At 38.9% G+C, this 25,384-nt stretch overlaps 1 protein-coding gene across 1 annotated transcript in view; it reads left to right on the top strand.

Moving 5' to 3' along the window:
- CCDC129 (coiled-coil domain containing 129) overlaps nucleotides 1-15,057 on the top strand; it is a gene marked incomplete at its 5' end in the record, with an annotated part of 159,269 nt that extends 144,212 nt beyond the window's left edge. The window contains 5 exons of the mRNA XM_006887633.1: nucleotides 4,935-5,017; nucleotides 5,413-6,600; nucleotides 12,809-12,936; nucleotides 13,712-13,823; nucleotides 14,752-15,057. Coding sequence (XP_006887695.1) covers nucleotides 4,935-5,017; nucleotides 5,413-6,600; nucleotides 12,809-12,936; nucleotides 13,712-13,823; nucleotides 14,752-15,057 — 1,817 coding nt within the window. The remainder of the gene's footprint in view (nucleotides 1-4,934; nucleotides 5,018-5,412; nucleotides 6,601-12,808; nucleotides 12,937-13,711; nucleotides 13,824-14,751) is intronic.
- Nucleotides 15,058-25,384: the final 10,327 nt, after the last annotated feature.

Genomic DNA, 25,384 nt, shown 5'->3' with positions numbered 1-25,384 from the left:
AGTTGTTTGGGTTTGTTGTCTTGGTTTGTTTTTAGTTTGTCTAATAAACAAGGGGTCAAGCAGGTCACTGTCCTTTGCCTCACTCAAAAAGAAAAATATTTAGAATTTGTAAACTCATCTTGGAGATCATTATAGTCTAGCTCCTCAAAAAGTATTTTACAGTTAGTTCTCTCTAAGGTTAAGTGCTTGAAGGCTGGTGGTTTGAGCCCATCTAGTTGTTTCACTGGAAGCTCTGATGGCCTAGTGGTAAGGAGTTGTCTTATTGACCCAAGGGTATTTCAAATCCACCAGCTGCTCTATGAGAAGAAGATACTCCATGGAAGAAAGACCCACTACCTAGCTGCTCCTCTCCTGTGATTTGTAACCTCTGAACGGCTGCAGGAGGGTTAGCTATAGGTTGGTTATGTCTGGAGAACACATAACAACAACAGCTACTCCACAGTAGAAATACCTACGTCTCTTCTATAATCATGATTTAATGAAGCAATAATTTTCATTTTTTTCATTCCAGGCATAACTGCTCTGTAGGACAGAGTAGAATTAGCCACAGGATTTTTGTGACTTAAATTAATTCATGGAACCAGATTGCTACATCTTTCTCCCACAGAATAGTGGTGGTCTGGTGCTTACCAGAAAATGATGGCTTCCTAAAAACCCTGCTGAGACAGTTCTATTTGTCACTTGAGGTCACTACAGTGGAATCACTAGAGTTGATGTCATGCATCAACTTCAAGGTCCAGGGAACCTCCCTTCTTGTAGGAGGAAAAGACCAGCCTCAACCCCACCCCTGGGTTCAGGTATTGTGGAGCCCTGATAGCCCTACTGCTCCACCTACATTTACTCTCACTCCCGCTCCACCTACATTTACTCTCACTCCCGTTGGCCAACCAAAACAAAACCCCTCCTCTCTCCAGGGTGGAGAGTGCACCCAGACTGGCCAGTGACTGGAGAGAACAATGGTATGTTATCACATAGGGGATGGGTAACACCAAATTTAGTGACCACTGCTGCCGAAGACCTTCAAGTCATTTTCATGTTACCCCCTCTGGTAGTGTGAGGTGTGTGTTTTGCACAGTACTCCCTCTAGAAACAATGTGGTCTCAATGCATCAAAAATAAACTCGATGGCATCTCTCACAGACATAATGTGAAATCATTTGTAAACTGGCTCATGTTTTGCTTGGTGAATTTCTCAAAATGGTTCAGGTATGTGCCATTCAACATGAGTCTCAAAATAAATAAACTCTGCCTCCTAAGAGAACTATGTCCAAGTCCATCCCACCTTCCCCCCTAAAGGGAGCTGCTCAACATCTTATTATTTCCTAAATACATTTCAATGAATTTCGCCATTTCCTTTCCTGCTTTTCAAAGTGCACTTAACTAAAGGTAACAGTTGTATCCCAAATATCTATCTATCTATCTATCTATCTATCTATCTATCTATCTATCTATTTGTTTTTAAGAAAAGTACACTGTCTACATTTGAGAGACTCTTTATATTGTGTAGATATTGTTTTCTTTTGAAACACACACGGAAGCCAATATCATATAGTTGAATGGGCTGAATATACTATTTTGTTCAAATGCTCTAAATATATATTTATATCCGAGAGGCTGGTCTCTATGAGGAGAATTGTGGCATCAGAATTGGTGGAAGATCTATTTACAATCTACGTTATGCAGATGACACAACCCTGCTTGCTGAAACTGAGGAGGACCTCATACACTTGCTGCCAAGGGTCAAGGACTGCAGCCTTCAGTATGGACTGAGGCTCAATGACAAGAAGACAAAGATTCTCACCACTGGACCAATTGGCAGCATCAGGATGGATGGTGAAGAGATTGAGATTGTTCACAGCTTTATGCTTGGCTCCACAGTCAACACTCTTGGCACCAGCAGTCAGGAAATCAAAAAGCGTATCGCGATGAGAAAGTCTACTGTTAGGGACCTCTCTAAAGTACTCAGGAGCAACGGTGTCTCTCTGGAGACTAAGGTGCACCTGATACAGGCCATGGTCTTTGCAATCGCTTGTTATGCATCAGAGAGTTGGACAATGACTAGGGAGAACAAAAGGAGAGTTGATGCCTTTGAGCTGTGGTGCTGGAGAAGAGTACTGAATGTACCATGGACTGCCAGGAAAACAAACAGATTCATCCTGGAGAGGATTAAACCAAGCTACTCCTTGGAAGCAAGGATTCTGGGGCTTCGTCTGACATACTTTGGACATGTTGCCAGGAGGGACGGGTCCTTGGAGAGGGACATCATGCTTGGGAGGGTGGAGGGACAGTGCAGGAGGGGAAGACCCTCTATGAGATGGATTGATTCGGTGACTGGGGTAATTGGGATGGGTGTGTCAGAGGCAGTACGGTTGGCACAGGATAGAGCAGGGTTTAGGGCTGTTGTGCATAGGGTCGCTATGAGTTGCAACGACTCGACGGCACATAACAACAACAGATTGTAAGAAAGAGAAGAACAACCATTTGATATGAGAAATTGTTGTGGCTTATAGATTATTTTGAAAGTTTAACTAGTAATGATGTCCCGGTACCAGGAATTCTTCATAGTTTATGGTCCATCTTGTGTTCAAACTCACAGAAAGAAAGGGTTGCTGAAATGATTTCTCACTAAATCTCTAGGAAAAGAATCTTGAACTTATTCTTTAATCTAGTAACCTTCTAGCAGACACCTACTTATTCCACCCATTCTACAATGATAATATAGTATTTACAGAATAAGCTGCAGATGTATTTGAAATTTCAAATACTCATGTTTACATGTGACAATGTAATAATGGTTATGCACAGTGGACAGTGTCTGGTGGAGCTCCCTGATTAAAACAAACTTGGAAGCAGGAATGACATCCACTTCCGAAATAACTTGCCTCCGGAATCTCTATGAACTTAGAGAAATGATGGTTATACAAGTGTTCAGGTCTTTCATTAATGGGGTAATTCTGAGTCATCTACGACTCGATAGCACCTAACAATAACAACATGTTTGCAAAGTGCTTAATTGCCCACAATTCTTAGTATTCTCTCCTTCTTCATTCCAACCTCTCACTCCTAGTAAAAACATGGAAATGTGACTATGTGAAAAGAGTTCAAGTGCAGTTAATAGTCAGAATATTGCAGATATAATATAAATATATATGATAGAGATGATAGATAGAGAGATATAGAAATAGAGATAGAGATATTGTGATGGAAGGAGAAAAGATTGAGGTTTTTAAATATTTCACCTTGCTCAGATCCACAATCAACTCTTTTGGCAACAGCAGTCAGAAAATCAAGACGAGTTGAGTTACTTTGGGAAAGGCAGCTGTCAAGGACTTCATCATAGTGCTAAAGAGCAAGATTTATTTCAGTCTATGGACTAAGATTCACCTGATTCAGGCTATGATCTTCTCAATTACTTACTAGACATCTGAAAGCTGGACAATGACTAAGGATGACAGAAGAAGAATTGATGCTCTTGAGGTGTGGTGCTATAGAATATTGAACATACCATGGATAGCCAAGAGAACAAACAGATCTGTTCTGGAGAGGGTGAAACCAGGTTGCTCCTTGGAGTCAAGGGTTTTGAAATTTCATCTCACGTATTTTGGGCATATTGCCAAGACGGACCGGTCCTTAGTGAAGCACATCAGGTTTGAAAGGGTAGAGGGTCAGGTCAGAGAGGATAGCCCTGGATAAGATGGATTGAAACAGTGGCTGTGGCAATGAGAGCAGGTGTATGAGAAATGGTGATGTTGGTTCAGCACATGATAGAGGTCAGAGCTTTTGTTCATAGGGTCACTATGAGTCGTAGTCAATTTAATGACACATAACAACATTTATATATCTATATCTGTATTCTTGTTGTATCATTGAATAAAAACTGACCTATAGCTGACCCTCTTCTGGGTTTTTCAGAGGCAGTCAGTAAAATATATGGGAGGAGATTTCCCATCTTTCTCCCACAGAGCAGCTGGTGGATTTGGACCACATATCTTTGCACTGGCAATACTATCACTACTAAGCTGCCATACATAAACATGACAAACTAACATACATTATAAAGGAGTTCTGATGGCATAATGACATATTACACGGCTAAGCAAAAGGTCACTACTTCAAATCCACCAGTCACTCTATTGACATTCTTCTGCCTTTAAGAGTTTCAACTGTGGAAACTTGATGGAACGTGGCTAAGACTTGGAACTGGCCTGACAGCAGTGTGTCAAATAGGGTAGTGTGCACATGTGTTTACGGGTCTATGTGTGTGTATTCTTTTACTAGAATGGTGTTTAAGTCAAAGGAATCAATCTCTCTGGATTGTCTTCTTATTTAGTTTTGTAAGAGATCAGAAAAACACATTGCCATTGAGTCAGAACCAACTTACAGCTGACCTTCCAGCCATTTCCAAGGCTCTAAATTTTATGACAGGAGCTTACACACCTCTCTTCTGCTAAATGTACAGGCCATGCCTCTGGTGGAACCAAAACACCACAGAGGTAAGGCCTTTGGGTTAGCAGCACAACTGTCTGTGGATTATGCCATCAAGCTCCCTTCTGTCAAGAAACAGGGATACAATTTTGCATGGCCTCTGAAAATTAAAGGAGAATGTCATGATGCTGGGAAGGGTGGAAGGTCAGTGAAGGAGGTGAAGACCCTCAACCAGGTGAATTGACATGGTGACTGCTGAAATGGGCTCTTGTGTGTCAGGAAGTATGAGGATGGCACAGGACAGAACAGGGTTCGAAACTTTTTTCATAGGGTCTCGATGAGTTGTACCTGACTGGACAGAACCTAACAACATCATTCATCTATACTTCTGAACAGTGGCATTTATTGTGTATCTGTGGCATATCAGATACACAGAAGATTTGTTTCCAGTCCTATTGGCAGTGTGATTTTACTTTACTAACCTCCAAGCCTCTTGATTTCTTTCTGCAGGTTCTGGGGTGAACAGAGCAAATAGCTGTCAATCTGACAGCAGTGGGTTCCTGGAGGAGCTGCCAGAACCACTGCCTCTGCAGGTAAAAAGTGCTTGAGGCTTTAAAGACCTCATTGTTAACTCCAAACTCCCTCAGTCCTGTCAGCCTCCTGGTCTCCCTACCCTGGCTCACTACTTACTATCTGAGATTGCAAAAGCCCAACCAATACTTAGAGGCAGGATATGATGGACCCACACCTGATGAGGTGTCAGAAAGTTATTGTTCCTTCATTAATATTTTCTTTTGAGTTTCCTAAACAAGGAAGCTCAGCCTCAGATAGGAGGCTCTCAGGCAGATTAGAGGAAAACCCTCAAGTTTACAACCCTTACTTCTTAATCGATTATAGCAATAAGAAAACAAAGAAAGATGAAAACCACTTCCTAAACCTGTTCTCCCCCACACTGCTGACCCATTTGTCTTATTGGCTTCTTCTGCAGATGCCTTCTGGGCCAAGCAGCCAGTGTCTTAGGGATCAAAGCCTCTGCTTAACATCATCCCAGGACTGTCAGCAAGAGTCTGATGAGTCAGATTCCAAGAGTCTGGTGAGCACATCTTTTTCAAGCCAAGACTGGAGCCTCTTAGAAGGAAAGAACTCAGTATCTATGGGGGAGGAAGAAACTCATCCTCTTGATTCCACCATGAGCCCACTAGAGCTGCTGATCCCGGACATGGCCTTGGACAAGACCCCAGCTGGGAGGGACCACACGGGAAAGGATAGCCATCTGCAACCACTCGTGCGAATGCCCAACTCTGACCATGAGGCCATTGGAGGTACAGACGCTTCCAAGCACGAACGCCCTCTGGGGCTGACAGTGCCCTTTACCACCGAAGTAAAAGAGGAGTTTCTAAAACCAGAAAGTAGCAAGCTCTGCTCTGACATCGACAGGACAATCCTGATGCCAGAAAGTCCACCACAGCTTTGCACCAAGCACAGTGACGTCTCATCCTATATAGATGACCTTATTCGAAGCTGTAAAAAGGGTCTTTCTAACCCAAGTGAACTGGCTGGAGATACCCCCCAAATGAAGCCAAGGGGTAGCGCTTTAGACCAAAGATCATTTAGGGCAGAAGCTGGGGTGAGACACATTTCTTCTAATGCTGACTCAAACTCTGACAACTCCAGGTCTATGACAATCCATATGTCCTCCAATCTGGTGTCAGCTGCTCAGAGTGCTGTGGCCTTGGGGACAGATTCTCGAGGATTATCTTTAGAATGCACTATGTATGACCCTATTGCCACATCAGGACCAAGGTTGAAGAGAGAAGAAACACAGTGCAGGGATGCTTCTGTTCAGACTTATTTGTGTGAACCCAGAACTTGGCATCATTGTTCAATCACAAGTAATAAGACACTGGTACATGGACACCAGCCCCTCACGAAATCTGTTTCTCTGGACACAGGCTTCCCTAGTACCTACTCATTAGGCACTTGCCACAGCTCATCTGCCCACTGTTGCACCTGCTGTCATCACCATCACCATTGCCACACAGAGGGACCAGGTCCTCACCCTGCATCCTCAGCCTATAGACAATGTCTGTGTCCACACAGCCATCATCATCTAGAGGATAAGTTCATGAAGACTTTGAAAGTCCTCCAGGACACTACAGTGAGAGAGCTGTGTTCAGTAAGTACTCGTGTCTGTAAAGCTGAAAAGGCAAACTCACCAACATTAAATGCCTCAAAGATAGTGCTGGGCCTTCCTTTCTGAGTGTGAGATCGCAGGGCTCATCTTTCTCTTTGAAATCATGAGTGAAATCTGTAGAATGCTTTATTGTTTGTGGTATTTCCTCCTACTTGATGTTTCTAATCACCTGTAATAGTAAGGAATTTCCATTATATAGATGAGAGAATTAAGGCATAAAAGTTGTGTAGCTAAGGTTATAAAGATTAACATGTCTGCACTTCACCAGTTCTGCAAAGTTGAATTGAAGTTTCTTTGTCCTAAATCCACTGAAATGTGAAAATTTTCACAAACCATTTTGCTGGCTCTAGTTCCTATTTTTTAAAATATGGACACTGTCCTACTAAAACAGCATTATCTTTAGACATAACAAAGATAAAGCTTGCAAAGCACTCAGAACAGTGGCACATAGAAGAGTCTAGCTAATATTTGTGTGGGCTTTACTTGTGTCAATTTTTGTTACTACTTATACTATTGTTTATGTCTTAAATCTATAACTTCTCATGTAAAGTAGGGAAATTTCTGGCCAACTCCTGCCAAGTTTGCTGTAAATTAAGTTGGATGTGGATGTTATTGAGAACGGAATGATCCTACCTGTTGTCAAAACTTTTAACGTCACTGTTGTCAAGTGGAAACCAATTCACAGTTGACCCTCCTAAATCATCACCTCTGGGTTAACAGAGCTATGTCAACAGAGTTCCCTAATAGACTACACCAACAGAGCTCGTGCCAGCCCTCATCTCATTGGCCCTTCATTCATCAACAAACTTTTAATTACGTCCAGCAAGCCCTCACTCAACAAAACCATTATTAAAATAAGAAATTATGTTGATTAAAAAGTTAAGATAAGATTATCTTACATTAAACTACATGTATAGAGAGTGTGTGTTGTATTTTCTATAGCACAAGGGATATAGTGCTGTGGAGCTGTAGGTGATCAGAGAGAAATTGATACCTACTATATTAGTTACCTGATAGTTTACTCTCCTGTGCTTAAAATTCCACAATTGTATATTGAGTACCTATGATAACTAGTTCTGGTGGCCTAGTGGCAAGAAGATGCCCTGCAATCCCAAAGACACACAGTTCAAGGTCACCACCTGCTCTGCGGGAGAAGGATGGGCAATCTCCCCCCTGCCTTTGAAAACCCACCAGAGGGTCAGCTATGAGTTGGTTTCTACTCTACAGTACACAACAACATGATAACCACCTTATTAAGATTATCAGTTTAATCTAGATAATATTTATTTATTATGTGCCAGGTTCTTTTTCTTTTATAAATGAAGAAACTAGAATTGAGAGAATTTAAATCCTTGTCCCAACTCTCAAGTGCTAAGTGGTAGATTCAGTTCAAATTCACATTTGGCTGACACAAACTGTGATAATTCACTGCAGGTGAAGAGATGCCAACTTTTCAAATAATGAAATCTAATCTAACACTCAACTGAAGCTCACTGCAATCGAGGTAGTTCTGTCTTACTGCAAACTTCCATCAGGTTTCCTGCAAATTACAAGGGTAGGATTGCCTTTGTCTCCCTTGGAGCTTTTCATGGATTTGAACAGTTTAGAAAGTGGTTATTTGAAAGACAAAGCAAGTAATTACAGAAGTACTACACTATGGAAACCTCCATAAATGCAATCAAAGATTATTTAGAACACGGACCAAAATCAATCCAATAAAATCAACATAGTAATAAATTCATTATTCCAAGGATAATGGCCAGTGCTGAGTGAGTCAGACTCTCTCCATTCCTCCACGTGAGGCCAGGAGGAGGGCTTGTGCTCTTTCTGGAACATCATAATGTTTCTCAACAAGAGGAAGCTCTTCATGTGCTCATATACTTAATCATACAAAAGAACTCTCTTTACTCATATCAACAAAGTACCATTTCTGAGCCCATCTGACAAAAAACAAATGAAAGCCATGGTACACAGAGCACTTCTTTGTAATAGTATTTACTGCTCCTGTAATAAACTTATTACCATTTTCCGTTGAAAAGAAAACAAGAATATACATATATATTGTTGTTGTTGATTGTCTTCAAGTTGAGCACGACTCATAGCGACCCTTTGAACAAAAGGCCTGAAGCCCCTCTACAACTATCGGCATCGTTTACATTCTTGTTCTGAAAATTAAGGAAATCTGGCTGGGCTTGTGATTTCATCTAAGGGAGAGGAAAGTATATATCAAATAGCAAAAGTGACTTGATTAGCAAGCAGTTTAATTTGCTAATGGGAAGGCAAATATTTCCAGAGATGAAAATTAAATATATCACAGAGAAGATTTTTGGTGTTAGAAAAGTCTTCTATAATGTTAATTATTTAGATTTAAAGACAATGAAAAGCATACCAATTTTAAAGTCCATATGGGTCAATTCACAATCAAAAGTCCATAGCTTTGGAGTGGTGTTGTGCTGCACTTAATATGTAAAAGTAAAGTTTATTTCAATGATTCTTGGTCAACAGAGAAGGTTTGCATTGGATTTGAGTTTTAATCCAGCCTTTATATTGGAAGTTAGATTTTTAAATATTTTTCAATTTTTTTCTAGGCTATGATTTATACCAGCTTCTCTAGGGGAGACAGATGAGCAACTACCATCACAGAATGTACAGCCTTGGAGATCCCACAGAGCTATGAGTTAGCTCTATCTGAGGGGCAATGAATTGAGTTCTGTGATTTCTCTTCTTTTGAAAACTGTCAACTCATAAATAGGCAGTTCAAATCCAAGAGCTGCTTCTCAAGAGAAAGAGGGATAATAGCCTGCACGATTCACAGGCTCTGAAAACCTGCTGAAGGGTCAGCTGTGAGTTGATTCTGACTCACTAGCAGTGAGCTTGAAAGGGTGGAGTTTGAGTGTGTATCTAGGAAGAAAATGTATTTTGAAAAGTATTTCCAAATGACCAGAAGATGGCAGACTTTCAGAATCTTCCACTTAACTCCCTTTGACAGGAATTGAACACACCACCTGTTATTTCAAGCCCTTCAAACTTTGCACCTGCAAAGGATATGTCAAACTAACAAGACCAAGTATGAAATTGAAGGCTTATGTTTACTCTATTTGAGCACCTTATGTCCACACCACTTAGCTCACTGAACTTTGAAGTAAATTTGAAGCACTTGCTTAGTCTTGTTTACCTTGTAAATGTCTACTAGGGCGACTCAATGATTTTATTCCTAAAGGACCCTTACCTGCTTCTTGTATCCAGCTGCTTTATATTCCCTGCTGTGACTCAGATCTTGAAGGGGAGAAGAACCAAAAGACTCGGGTTTGAGATCTGTCATTTTTTGACCACAGAGAAGTGCTGGCTAATCCACTGTCCAAGGGGAGAAAGATGTGTAATCCCCTGCTGTGTGATTTACAGCCTCTGAAACGTAGCTATAGGGTCAGCTATGAGTCAGTCCCAACTTGACAATACATAACAACAGTTAAAAGGGAAAAATAACAATTTCTTTATAAATTCTTCATTATCTCCAAGATATTTCCTAGTTTGAAAAAGACAATCACTAAACCTTGTTGTCTTGGAGTCAATTCCAACTCTCCATCAAGCTCCTGAGGTTGTGAATCTTAACTGCCCATCTTTCTCTCTTAGAGGCACTGGCAATTCCAACCTCAGGAGGCATTGACTGCTACAAAACTTAAAGGACAGACTCAAAAGCAAACTCTCAGAGTTTAAGAATTATGAGTTTTTAAGGCAGAAATATTGTTTCTAAGAAAATAATCAAAATATTATGACAATTCTAGAGGAGGAAAATGTCCATCAAGTTGCCAAGATCAAGGCCTCCTAGTGTGGGAAAAATGGTAAGGAATTATGATGCCTAGAAACAGGGATGTAGGGTTGGTTTCTATGGAAAGAGAAAGAAGAAATGGTACAAAAGTTCTATCAGATAAATCTAAAGAGTTTCCAAGAAGTCCAATATATGTCTATATCTTCTATCTCAATTACTATCCCATTTGTAAGGGGAGCTGAGAAATGTGGTGTGTTTTTGTTTTGGGGGTGTTTTTTTTTTGTTTTTTACTAGATGTATTATTACCCTTAGACTATTGTATTCCAGTAATAAATTCAGCAAAACCCCATTGTCATCAAGTTGGAACAAACTCATAGCTAACTCTTCAGCAGATTTTCAGAGGTTGTAAATCATACAAAAGGAGATTGTCATCTTTTTTCCACAGAGCAGATGGTGGATTCAAATCTCCTGCATATGGGTTGGCAGTGATCTACCACTAGGCTAAATAGTTACTCTGTCAGGAGTGGAACTCTAACTCATGCCTCAGGGGAGACTGTAACCTGAATACAGTCCCTTAGATGCTATTCTCATAGTAAACATAGTTGTCCTGATAGTAAGAATAGTTAAAGACAGCCACAGTTTCAGCCTCATTGATGTGGGAGGACTCCAGGGCCAGGTCTAACCGAGATAGCAGTAGGGTTCAACAGACATTTGCCATACTCAAGGTCAGTTGAGTAATGGCCCTGTGCTTCTGGATCATGAATGGATTAAAAGAATATTCTGGCCTGAGCTGGAAAACAAGAGTGACATTTGGTGAAAGCTCAGCAACTCAGCAGAGTACCTAACAAATGATCTGCATTTGGGAATATCAAGAGGATAACATTTCAATAAAACTCATTAAAGCTCAAACACATTGCCAATGTTCTTAGAACCAACTCATAGCTGACAACTCTGGCAGGGTTTTGGAGACTGTAATTCATGTGGGAGGAGATTTCCCATCTTTCTCCGACAGAGTCACTGGTGTGTTGGAACAGTCACATAGGCATCACCTTTGTGTGGGCAACATAACTTCTATGGACTACATCACCACTTGTTGCTGCTATGTCCGTGTCCACTCACAGAGACCTTGTAGGACAGAGTAGAGCCACCCCAGAGGGCATCCAAGGCTGTGGTCTGCACTGTCACATCTTGTTCCTGCAGAGCAGCTGATGGGTTGCATTGCTAACCTTTTAGTTAGCAACTGAATGTAGATCCCCTGTGTCACCAGGTTGCAATAAATAGGAAAACTAAGGCCAAAGCATTAATCATATGAAGTTAGGTCTAGAAGTTAATTCTTATCAGAAACAATGGAGAGTGAGATTTAGAGAGAAGTTACATTCTAGACTTCACTCCAGGAGAGCCAGTTCTACACCTACCCTGGTCTGAGTCTGGTTGGGCAATTTAGCCAGGTGGAGCTGACCCAGCAGAGTCCTGCCACCCGGGACTCTGGTAAAGCAGGGCTAAAACTAATAAGAAAAATCTTCTAAGCAGATTTTCTTTAATCAAACACGTAGCATCTGAACAGATGTGTTCTGTGTTATTGAGACTCAGTAGTTAGCCTCAATTTTTTTTTTATTTAGAGAATACTTTATTAGTTTCTGTAATCAAACCCATGTAGATAAGACCTTACATATTTAATACAGTGCGTTAAAACATAAAATAAGACTCAACTTTTTTCAGCCCAAGCCCGCCCTCTGGCCCTCACTTCTCATTCTCACATTGCTGTAAACTGTCCCTCCAGAATGAGACATAAGGATCTTTACCCAAGGGGCTACCCACAACTTCTGAGTTCTAGTCCCAGCCCTAGTTCCAAGCAACCAGAAGTTGGGAGCTTTTTTGTCTCTTTCCCAGAGTTTCCTTGCAATACCCTTTCTGTCTTCATTACCCAGTGCTACTATGGCACAAATATCACACGTGGGCGGCTTTCAAAAAGAGAAATGTATCTTCTCGATTCGGAAAGCTAGACGTCCTAACGCACGGCAGCAGCTGTAGAAGAGCCTTGTCTCTTCCAGGTTCTGCAGCTCACGCCTTCCTCAGTTCCTTGTGATTCCACCATAAGGTGTCTGTCTTCCCCAATTGCACATCCTTCTGTGTCTAATCTGCTCCTTCTGTAACTCCAAAGTGCTTCGGTTTAGAAGACCCAACACTGAGGCCCTCATTAACGTAACAAAGAAAAGTCATTCACAAAGACAGTTATTTCCACACTAAGAAGAGTTAGGGTTCCAGCAATTCTTCTTTGGGGGAAATTCAAGTCCATGTATAAGCTCCTTGGCAAACAGCTGAGACCAACTAGGGAGGCAGGCCTCACTGTGGGGCGTTTTGGTAAAATCATGCAGGACTTCCTTCCAGGAAAGTTATTCTCAGCCCTTTTTCCATTGTTCTCAGTGCACAGCCTATGAGATGGAAACCATGAAGACAGTATGCCAGGGTTTCCGGGACCATTTAGAGGAAATTGAACAGCACCTAATGGGACAACAGGCGCTCTTTTCCAGGGACATGACAGAAGAGGAGAGGTAATTATCTAAGGGAGTCATAAAAGCAAGTACCAGTGCACACACCTGGAGCAAGGAGAGGTAATCAGGTCAGGGCAGATGAGCATCAGGGAGCAGGGCTAATGAGGAGGAAGCTGCCATATTTTCCTCTGCTCTCAGCTTCTTCTCCTGCTTTCTCTGTGGGAGCCTGAGAGGAGGACCCATTCGCTAGCTAGCTACACATATTCTCTTAGGCCAGTGATATCAGAAAAGGTCAGGAGAAGGGCAGTCAGTTTGGAGGAGGGATTACGATAGGACCATTTTAATCAATGTGAATAGGGCCCATGCAAATTGAGGCGTTGGGGATTTGAAGATTTTGGAAACTCACACTAGCTTCTAGATTAAAAATGTTTCTAAAGTAGATTAGCCATTGTCTGGGGCTGGGACCTTTGATTACTTGGGTGCGGATGGGGATTAATTGTAAAGGAGTCGAAAGGATTTTAGTGGGAAAATGGAAATTTTCTAAACTGGATAGTGGTGATGGTTACACAACTTGGAAATGTATTTTAAAAATCATTGAATTGTACTTTTAAAGCAGGTGAATTTTATGGTACATAAATTATACTGCCAGCGAGGTGTTAAAAAAAATAAAATAACCTGCCCTAGAAATATACTTCTGCTGGCAAGTGATGCAAATAAAGAAGGTGACATTCTCTTTTTTAAACACTTCAAAGGAGTGACCTACATTAGAAGACAGGCTGTGCAAGGCTACACCTGCGGTGACGGTTAGTTCTTGTTTTCTATCACTCACCTGCAGGGAGGAGATCCAGCAACTGCAGACACTACGCAAGGCCCTGAGGCAGCAGGTGGAGGAGCTGGAGTTTCAGTTGGGAGACCGAGCTCGGCAAATCCGAGAGGGGATTCTGTTGGTATGAGGCCACCGGGTGTGCAATGGGACGGTATCCTGCCCACTGTCAGAGAACATGTTAAATGAGAATTATGTGTGTGATCATTTTCAGCACTAGACTTGTATACCGGTTGTTAGTATGTTAACAATGTCCTTCAAGGATATAAATTTATTTGCTCAGGGTCACCATTATCTGATGGCTTTCTAGGTTTAGAATTCAGGACATCTAACTTCCATATTGAAAGGTCCAAATTCACTACAAAGTCCAAAAGCAACCCTAGCAAATATGTGCAGCAAATATGCTTTATTTAAAATGTGCCCTTCGGTGAAAGCAGGCTAAGCCTCAATTGGTGTCAGCACACAACAAAGACAAGAGAAATGTATTTATCCATTCTATGTTAGCTGGTTGGAGGTAGTCACAGCTGTTTGAAGGGCTTGGGGCCATTTTCTATTATTTCAGCTCTCTCTGTTTTGTATCCTAGGGGTGGTGTTGTCATGAAACAGGGTTTAGGAGTAAGCATTAATCAGATTATGATTCCTGGTTAGTGTAAGTTTAACGGCTTCTAAGATGTTGGACAGGTTTCAGAAAGGTTTACTAAGATTACCAGGTTGATTAACTACTTCCAAAAATCAACTAAAAAAAATCCTGTGGATTGCAATGGTTCCATCCCCCACCAATCATGGGGGCAGTGTATTGTTCTGTTGTGCCTGGGATCTGCATTATCGACAAAGACTATCAAGGAACAGAGGCATGATCTTTTCAGCTGATATGAGCCAAGTCCCTGCCACAATAAGCTGTTAGCTGGCAAACCCCACTCCAAGGAATTTACCATCTCATGAACGCCCTACCCAGAACCCAAGGTTAGCTACTAGGTGCAATCATATTGTGTTAAATGTTTGCTACCATGTGTGTTATCCATTTTTTGCTGTTTTTTCTGATTTCCTTTCAGCAACTTGAGCTTCTCATGGAAGAACCACCTGACCCCCACACAGACCTGTATCCACTTAACTGGACAAGAGGAACAAAGGATCAGATGTCAATTCACCCAGCCATGGCCTCTGGAGTAGCCTTTCCTCCTGATGTTGGACAACAGCAGGTTCTCTGCTCACATGTGGCCCATGAGGCTACCTTCGCTCCATCGGCCTTGGAGAACAGCACCAAGACGTCTCATCTATCACCAGCTCCAGCAGAATTGGAACCAGCCCCTTTGTTAAAATTCCCTGTTGTTGAAAAGGACACTGAAGTTTTGAGATAGGTCAGAGCAGAGTTGATGACCTCAGTGCTAAATGTGAGTACATTCCAGTCATAGCAAGGACCTTTAATATGGTGTGATCTTAGGTGCCATGAGGTTGCCTGTGGTATATGAACAGCAGATCGGAACCTTGCCCTATCCTGTGCCATTCTCATGATCTCAGCCATACTCAGCTCTATTCTTGCAGTCACTGGGTCAATTCCGTCCAATGATGGTCTTCATTTCTTTCCCTGATGCTCTATCTTTCTCATCATGATGTCTTTCTCTAAAAACTGGTCCCTTTGGACAACACGCCCATTAGGTGAAATGAAGGTTCTCCGTCCTTTCTTCTAAGGAACACTGGGGCTGCATTTCCTCCAAGACAGATTTGTTTGTTCCTTTGATAGTCCATGGGATAGTCAATACCCTTCTCCAACCCCGCCCCCCACTTGAAATACCTCAATTCTTCTTTCATTGTCCAACTTTCAGATGCATAGGAAGCAACTGAAAATACCATGGCTTGAATTACATGCCCTTTATTCTTTAAAGTGTTCTTTCTCTTTAAAGAGATCCTTGACAGCAGATGTTTCCCATTTGATACATCTTTCAGTTTCTTGACTGTTTCTATGATGAGCGCTGATTGTGGATGTTGAAATCCTGAAGGACTTAAATCGTTTCTTTGTCTATTATGATATTGCCTATTGTCCAGTGGTGAGGATTTCTGTTTTCTTAATGCTGAGGGATAATCCATAGAGAAAGCTGTAGTCTTTGATCTTCAGTAAATGCTTCAAATCTGCTTAACTTTCAACAAGCAAAGTTGTGTTATCAAATCTCTCTAATCCAGATGGTTGAGGAGTTTTCCTCCAATCTTGATGCCACATTCTTTAGATTGTCCAATTTCTTAGATTTGCTTAGCATACAAGCTGATCAGATGTGGTTAAAAAAAAATAACCCTGGGACACACTTTCCATCATGTTAAACTATGCAACATTCCTTTGTTCTGTTCAGCCTGCTTTGAGGGTCATGTTCAGCATGAGCACAATTAAAAGGTTCTGAAATCCCCATTCTTCTCAATGTTCTACATTATTTATTCTGACCACACAGATGAATGGCTTTATGTATTTGGTAAAATACCAATCAAGATCGTTCTGGTATTTTCAACTTCATGTGACATCATCAGTAATAGCCCTGTCCTATTACCTCTTCTGAATCCAGCCTGAATTTCTGGCAGTTCTCTTTCTATGCTCCACTCGTGTTTATTTGTTTGTTTTTAAATAATCTCAGTAATATTTTACACGCAAATAATATTAATTATACTGTTCAATAATTTCTTCATTTTATTGAATCTTTTCTGAAATTCAACATCTTAATTTTTATATAAATTATGTAAATATTTTTTTAAAAGTATATGAAATATTCCTCTATACAACATTTAAAAAATGGTATCTCAGAAGCTAAAAACCATAGAGTAACTGAAAATAAGGCACAACGTTTCTTTACACTTACAGTTGGTTCCTAACTGGTTTTATAATTCGCATTTACAACCCTCCAAAAAGTGTTCGTATTCTGAATCATTTCTTCACATTTTCTTATTATCACCTTTCACTTTTTAATTTTAAAAAAAAACCCCACAACTACATAAATATGGTTCTATTATAGTTGGCACGCTATGTAGCTGTTCTACAAATTTCTTAGTATAGATGACTGAGCACCCCTACTGCCACAAAAGTTTATTAAAGTATCTTCTTTAGTATTCTAGCTAGTCTTGAAACCTTGGTTTTTTGCCAATACCTTAGTGCAGTCTGGACTTTTTCCTTCAGTACCATTGGTTGCTGTTCACATACCACTTTTGGGGTGTTGTAACACTAACCAATTCTTTTTGGTACTGTGATCTATGTATTCCTTCCATCTTTTTTCCTATGCTTTCTGTATCATCGATATAAATAGAATTCTTCAGTACTGCTATTATAGACTTCAATTTTTCTCTTTTGGCTTTCTAACGCTAGGTATTTGCACAAATCATTGTAATACTTTGCTTTGCCTTTTTGAGCTGCCCTTTGAATCTTTATCATCTCTTCTGCTCATTTAGATTCTAAATGTCCTACAGCAAGTTTTAGAGTCTCTTAGGACAGTCAGTTGTGTTTTTTAATTCTTTCCTGTCTCATAAATAATCTTTTCTTTTCTTTACGGTTAATACTCATCATGTCATCCCACAACTCATCTGATCTTCAGTCATTAGTGTTCAATCTATCAAATTTGTTATTGAGATGGTCTCTAAATTTAGGTGGGATTTACTCAAGGCAGTGCTTTCTGTCTAATGGATTTTAATTTTTGTTTAGTTTTGCTTTAAATAGAGCTTGCATATAAGAAATTGATGGCTTGTTCCATAGTGAGCCCCTGGTCCTGTTTTCTTTCCACAGATACATTCTATTTAATTCCTGTGTATTCCATCTGGTTAACTCCATGTGCATAGTCACCAATTTAGGTTCTGAAAAAAATTATTTACAATAAATCAAACATCTTACATATTTATATAATGCAAGCTCCTCAAAATAATTTCAATGTTTCTATCACCAAAACCATATTTCCAATCGCCAATCCTTCTTGTTTATTATTACTTATGCATCTTGATTACATATTTGATCAATTTTTAGACTGCAGAAGGTGGTAGAAATATTCAATTCTTTATTTTTAATGTTACTGGTTGGTATGTAAATTTGAATAATAGTCAAATTAACAAATCTTCCTTGAATGAGTCTAAGTAGAGGCTCCCCTTCACCAGTGTAAGCTTGGGAACTTGTTTCCTTTACCCTAGTTTCTCCCTCTGTAAAATAAGGTAAAATATAATTAAGTCCCCTCTATGATAGGCCTCCTGAACAAAATCAATGCCGTAAACCATAACTATGTATCATGTTTAACCTAAAACCGTCATTTATAAATGTCCAATGGTTGTTAATGACTAGAAATAGTGTATATACTAAGAATTCAATGAGAATTTAAGTTGCTGCTATCTCTTATCTATAGAAAATATTCTTTTAGCAAAATAGAGAAAATTGGAAAATACTTCATGAAAGTATTAGATGAGAAGAAGCTAGATGACCTTAAAACATAGGACATAGTAAGTGGGACTATCTGAATATAAAGAAACATTATTTTTGTTATAGGAGACTGGTTTGGACTTGGATTTTTTTCCTCCCTTTTAAAAGTGTTTAACTTTTTTTTTTTTTTTAGTAAAAACTTAAGAAAAAGCTATTGGATTTTGTACAATAATTCATAAACATTTTCTTTTACAACTTGAATTGTCATTGACTGATTTAATCAATTGATTGATTGATTAATTAATTAATTAATTAATTACAGTGTCTAATCCACCCCTTATTGTGTATTATTGCCTTCGCTGATTTGGATTTTTTTTTTCAAGAACAAATTCTTTCCATTTTCTTCACACCCGCCCCCCACCCTTCAAATTGTACAACCCCATGATTAAGCTCCCCCTCCCCCTGCACATTCTCATTGATTTGGATTTTTAAAGGGATCTTGTTTATGGTTAGTTTTGACAATCAGACAAATCACTTAATATACAGTAAAGAAAGAAAATAAAATCTACTGGCTTGGGTTAAATGCTGCATTTTAAATCCCCTGAAGTTCCAACATTCACTAGTATATGCATGTCTATTATCCCAATTCTACAAAAAAGAGAGTCAAAGAAGAGCTAAGATGAAGAGGGTAGCAATCTTCCACCCAGAATCTATGTACTGATTGCTATTTCTAAATCTCATCTCTCGCACTTCATGACCTTATTGTCAGAGATATGAAAACTACACAGTGCTTTCCAATCCTGGATGCATTTTTCACAGGAAATCCCTAAAACACTTATGATTAAAACTTCACCTAGTATCAATTAAATAAAAGTCATCAGGATTGGAGTAAAGATATCTACAAATTTTAGAATTCCACTGGAAATATTTCAGCATATAATTAATATTGAAAATGATAGTTCTAAATAAAGAATTGCTCTTATGGTTCAATTGTTTTGCATTTTATTCTAATCCACTAAAACCAAGTTTTCCTCATTCACTATATTGAACTAATTGTCAAAGTCAACCATAAACACGCTCACTTTTCTCAAAAATCTAAATCAAGCTCCTATGATAACCTAACATGATGCTTCTCCATAGTCAGATCATTCTCTTCACTATGTCTTAAGAAGGTTTCCATCTGCTGTATGATTATTATGAGCAAGGATCAACTCAAACACAGCTAATTAACATAGTGTGTTAAGATTACCTAGCTTCTCGCCTTCTCATACTTTCATCAAATACTAATGATTTCTCTATTTGTTAAGTATTTTGCTAATAGAGTGCTTTTCAACAGAAAAAGGATTATACCAGCTTGAATTCTCATTATATTGACGCATACACTCTTCAGTTTATAATGGAATGAAGACAACAAAGGTTCTGAGTGGGAAATGATCTCTCCTGTACATCTTGGTTTCTTCTTTAGCTCTTTTTTTTTTTTTGAGAACTGAACAAATAAATCAAGATACGCCATTCAATGTTGGAGAGCTTTTGGGGACTCTAAATGCTACCCTTCACCCAAAAGCAGTAGATCTTCTTGTCTTCCTCTCCTGTATGCTATTTGCGTAATTGTCAGAGCCAAACATTTTATTCTAAGGACTCTTTTAATTACTCACTTTTTTTTTATTCCAGGTAAGAAGCCTTTCAAGACTTTGATGACAAAAAGAGAAGTAATAAGAAAGAAAAAAATTCCCTGTAGACACTATCTCTGGTTCTACAGCTTTTATTTCTTCCTTGTTCTTCCAGTCAAATGTTTCTCTTTCACTTGACTTTGCCTCCAAAAAATCAAGTCATTTGTTTCCTCCTTCAATGGACATGCTCCAAATTTGGCAAGCTGAATTAAAAATATATACTTGATTTTCTATGTCAGGATAAGGATTATTTGCTTTTTCAAGTTTAACAACTCTAAGCACCTTTGTTTATCCTGGAGAGAGTGAAGCCAGGTTATTCCTTCGAGGCAAGGATTTTGAAGCTCTGTCTCACATGCTTTGGGCATGTGGCCAGGAGGGATCAGTCCGTGGAGAAGGACATCATGTTTGGAAAGTTGGAGGAACGGTGCAAGAGAGGAAGACTCTGGATGAGATAGATTGACACAGTAACTAAGATAATGGGGTAGATGTGTCAGAGACAGTGAGACTGGTTCAGGATGGAGCAGAGTTCAGAGCTATTGTACATAAGGTCACTATGAGGTGACTGGATGGCACATAACAACAATCACCAACCTTGTAGAATGTATATGCATGAGACATCCAATCACAAATTTATGGATATAAACAGTTTTGCAAATATATCTAAGTGTTCCTTTGTTAGGTTATAGCCAGAGAATTCTAGGAGCCAAATAATTTTCCTTTATAATATTTAAAGATCAGAAGTACAGTATTTTCAGTATTACATATAATACACAAGGTAATGAAACAAGTCTCTCAAGGATAAAATCTAAGACAAGTATTCAGGTAGCTTGCATTTCTAGAAATGCCCTCTATAAGATAGATGAGTCAGAAGCTACTTACTCAGTCGCAATGTCAGGTGTTATCAAGTTAACCAAGACTCTGGGAATAGCAGACTTGAATCTTGCCCTATTGCCCCCCATTCCATAATCTCTGATATGCTCAGGTCCATTATTACAGTCTCTATGGCAATCCATCTTGTTGGGGGTCTTCTACTCTTCTCTGACCCTCAACCTGCTGTTAACATGTTGTCTTTCTTAAGCACTGACCATTCTTTCTGCCCACTCTTTTTTTTTTTTTCAAGGACTGACCACTCTTGATGACAATGAGTCATCTTGAAATCTTATAAAATTTTGTTTTTGTTTGGAAATTTCTAGGCAATGAAAGTGGTTAAGTGATCTACTGCTAACCAAATGAAAGTAGTTCAAGTCTATCCATAATTGTCATTTCAAGAAATACCCAGTGATTTTCCTCCCCCTGGGGGAAAAAAATTGGCCAGTGGAGCCCCTTGTGGAGCATAATTTGCTCTGTAATATATTGGATCACCATTAATAAGAATTAACTTGATGAAAACTGGCAACTGGTTTAGCCTGCCGTGTTTTTTAGTCTTTTGTTCTGCTGTGTATCTCAATAAATTTCAGAAAATAATGTATTGAACATGTTGTTCATGATGTTAACTACACTTATAGAGATCTTCTGAACAACAGATCTGAATTATGCCCTAACCTGTGCCATACTCATGATTTCTGTCATGCTCAAACTAACTGTGGTATTCACTGAATCAATCTGTCTCGTTGAGGGTTTTCCTCTCTTTGCTGACCCTCTTCTTTTCCCAGCATGATGTCTTTCTCCAAAGACTGATTCCTTCTGAAAATATGCCTAAAGTAGGTAAGACAAAGTTTCCCCATCTTTGCCCCTTAAGAACACCCTGGTTGTACTTCCTTCAGACAGATTTGTTTGCTCTTTTGGCAGTCCATGGGATATTACATTTTCTTTGACAAAAATTCAAAGGCATTATTGTTCTATTATCCTTACTCATTGCCCAATTTTCAAACGATTAAGAAGCAATTAAAAAGACCATGGCTTTGAACAGGTGCATTGGTTTTTAAGCTAACTTCCCTGGTCGTTAGTACTTTGGAAAGGTCCTTAAAAGCAGATTTCCCTAAATCCATTTTCATAGTGTTTCTAGAAATCAGAGTTTTTAACTCCAACATCCACTTACAGAAAGCGTAGTTTTTTAACTCCAACATCCACGTAGCCTAAAATATTTTAAAACATCATGAGTGTAGACAGAATGTAAAAGCATTTTCTGTTGTTACTAAGTAACTGGTCTTTCAGGCATGTCTTATTAACTTGGACATTTATTTCACTATAATACACAATATCCCTGTTGCAAAAAGAACAGAAGCAAGATGGAGGTGACTGAATCTGACTTCTACTCACTTCATAAAGGGGAACTTCTCTTATAAACAACATCCATAGTACCAAACAAATAACTCTATGGTCAGACATGCCACCTCACATGTTCCTGCACCTATTTCTGTCAGTCTTTGGATCCAATGTTCATTGCAAACTGACTCATAGACTTTACTCACAGTTGTAGGATTTTTTAGGGAAATAGCTTGGGAAGAAGAAAAGACAAAGTACTACACAATGTAAATCTAGGTTTAATCCAACAGTCCCAAGCCAGATTAACAGTAAAATACAGTTTCTCAATTAGTTCAGACAGCTTCTCAGTCAACAAGTGAAAAGTCTAGATTCAGTTCAGCAGCATTAATCCACCTCTGGTTTCCTCAGTCATCCAGCAACTTTTTCTCAGAGCAATTACAAGTCAGCTTTTCCTTCAATCATCCAATAAACAAAACTTTAACTGTGGCTCTATCTCTAGGATTCCTTTCGATACACCTTACCACAGTCTCTTCACAACAGTGTCATAGTCTCTTCACCTCCTCTTCACCACCATTTCTCATAGTGTGGAAAGCACTCTCTTATATTGACCTCACAGTTGTTGATGATCGATGATCTGCAGTACTAAATGTCTGCAGTTATAGTAGCTAGAGACCAAGCCCCCAGTGGAGGTGAATGTAATGGATAGAAGCCATTTTTCAAGGTTTCTAACATCACACCTACAAGGCACTTATGCTAAAATTAACCTCTTGCTCTCAGAAGCTAGTCTGGAGCAAGAGTGCTCATTAGGCTTTAGAAACCCCTTTTCATCCAAAACATACCTTAAATTTAAACAAAATTCCATTTTAAAGATCAGAATTATCTGAGTCTCTGCTACTCAAATGGAATGAACAATTTGGTGGTTATTAGCTCACATGATTAAACTGGATAAGACAGACTGATCATTTAAAGCCATCCTTTTTTGTGTGTTGTGGTATATGTTTGTTTTAAATTTCACATGTGAAAAATTTCTCTTTATTGATACTCACATCAAAGTGAAATATTCTCACATTTACACAGGAAGAAGGTAAATAACATACAAAGATATTGCCCCACACAGGCACCCACTGAGTTCTTCACTTTATTATTAATGAAAGACAAGACCCAGAGTGAAGGCTCAAGCTCTGGAGTCAAATTTAGGATTTGAGATGTAAATCTAACCCCACCATTTGCTATTCCTGTGGCCTTCAATAGACTGCCTATCATTCCTAACCCTTAGTATCATCAGTAGTACACTGAAAGAGTTAATATGTTTGTAGCTCCTTGGAAAAAACCTAGGTCATATGAATATCTTATTCAGCTCTTGCAGTGAAGTATTAATGATGACGAGGATGACAAGGTAATAACAAGAATAGATGCAAGTTGTGAATGCATCTATAAGCAATATACAATGAAACGTGCAATACTCTGTACCGTGTACTCTTTTTGCATTAGCTTTGCAATAATTATGAGAGGTAAGAGTTAGTCTACATACATATACAAACAAGCTCAAAGAAATTATAAAACTGTCTAAGATGTGGCAACTAAGTGATTGTGTCGACCCTATCATTTCCTGGTTTTGCTATACCAGTAGTCCCGTTATGACTGAAAAATCAAGTGCCCAAATTAACCAGATAGTTCTACTTAGAAGGGCCCTGCTACATCAATGGATTAAATTGTTGGCTGTTAACTGAAAGAAAGAATAGAAGTTTGAATCCACTATGGGAAACTAACGGCTCTTTGCTCCTGTAAAACTTTATACCCTAATAAAACCATGAGTCAGTTATACTCTGTTCTAAAAGGTCACTGTGAGTAAGAATTAACTAATCAATAGGCTTCATTGTTAATTTTTTTTAATTCCCGCTTGTATCTGAATTTGTTGTTGTTGTTGTTGTTGTTGAATTTAGCAAATCGTATTTAAGTGAAAGGTTTCATTTTTATTTTTTAAAGTTTTAAAAGCACTGTGCTTTATCTGTAAATGCTCCAACTCTTCTTCACTTTTTGCAAACAGATTTGTGTTATCTGCAAGTAAGAGATACAATTCTGACACACTTTCTGATTTTAAACTATGCAGTGTTTCCTTTCTATTTGAACAACTGCTTCTTGGCTCATATACAGGTTTCTCAAGAGCCCAAGTACATGTTCTGGATTTCCCATTCCTCTTAATGTTATCCACAGTTTGTTATAGCCATTGCATAGTCAATAAAACATATGCAAAATGTCTCTGGTATTATCTGTTTTTAGTTAAGATCTGTCCGATATCAGCAGTGACTTTCCTTGTCCCATGCCCTCTTCTGAATCTTTGAATTTCTGGCAGTTTCTGTTAATGAACATTCCAGCCATTTAAATAATCTTCAACAAGGTTTTATTTGCATGGGATATCAGTGACATTGTTTGATAATTTCTGCACACTTATTGGATCATCTTTTTTTAAAATGGGAATAAGTATGGATCTCCTCCAGTTGGTTGGCCAGCTAGCTGTCTTTCTAATTTCTTAGTTTACATAAATGGCCATATTCGGGGTTGCATCTGTGAGCTGAAACATCTCAGCTGGTATTTCATCAATTCCTAAAGCTTTATCATGTCAGTAGCACTGGTTCTTATTCATATGCTACTTTGTGAAATTGCTCAGTGTTGGTTGACCAATTCTTTCCGTACAGTGACTGTATATTCCTTCCATCTTTTTTCATGGCTTTCTGTGTTATTCAGTATTTTCCCCAGAGATGTCTTTAGTATTTCAAATTGAGGTTTGAACTTGCTCCTCAGTTTCAAACAATTTATTCTTTTTTGGTTTTCTAACTCAGAGTCTTCATACACTTTCTTATAACATTTTACTTTGTCTTCTCAAGCTGCCCTTTGTCATTTGTTCAACTCTCTTATTTAATCATTCCCCCTGCCTTTTGCTTTAATTTATTAAGTTCAAGAGCATGTTTCAGGGTATCTTCTGACATTCATTTTGGTCTTTCTTTTAAATGTTCCTTTGCTTTCTTCATGTACGATGTACTTCATGTCATCTGACAACTCATCCAGTCTTGATTTGTTAATGTTCAATGCATCAAATCTATTCTTGAGATGGTTTTTAAATTCAGGTAGGTTATACACAAGGCCATGTTTTGGCTTCTGGATGCTAGTCTTAACTTTTTTTTAGCTTCAGTTTGAACTTGTATATGAGCAAATAATGGTCTGTCTGTTTGATAGTTGACCCAAGGTCTTGTACTGACTGATGAGATTTCACTTTCCCCATCTCTTTCCGCAGATGTAGTTAATATGATTCTTGAGTAGTGCATGAGCAAAAATTCATGCATATAGTCCATATTTATGTTTTTATAAAGAAGATATTCTTCAACTAAGAGTTATCTCATGTAAAAACTTCTATCATGTAACACATTTTCTCATTTCTGT

Source organism: Elephantulus edwardii, unplaced genomic scaffold (genome assembly GCF_000299155.1).
Source record: "Elephantulus edwardii isolate Elephantulus edwardi_28Jun2011 unplaced genomic scaffold, EleEdw1.0 scaffold00059, whole genome shotgun sequence".
Taxonomy (NCBI): Eukaryota; Metazoa; Chordata; class Mammalia; order Macroscelidea; family Macroscelididae; genus Elephantulus; species Elephantulus edwardii.
Note: the sequence above shows the minus strand (reverse complement) of the source record. Positions and strands in the feature narration are given on the sequence as shown.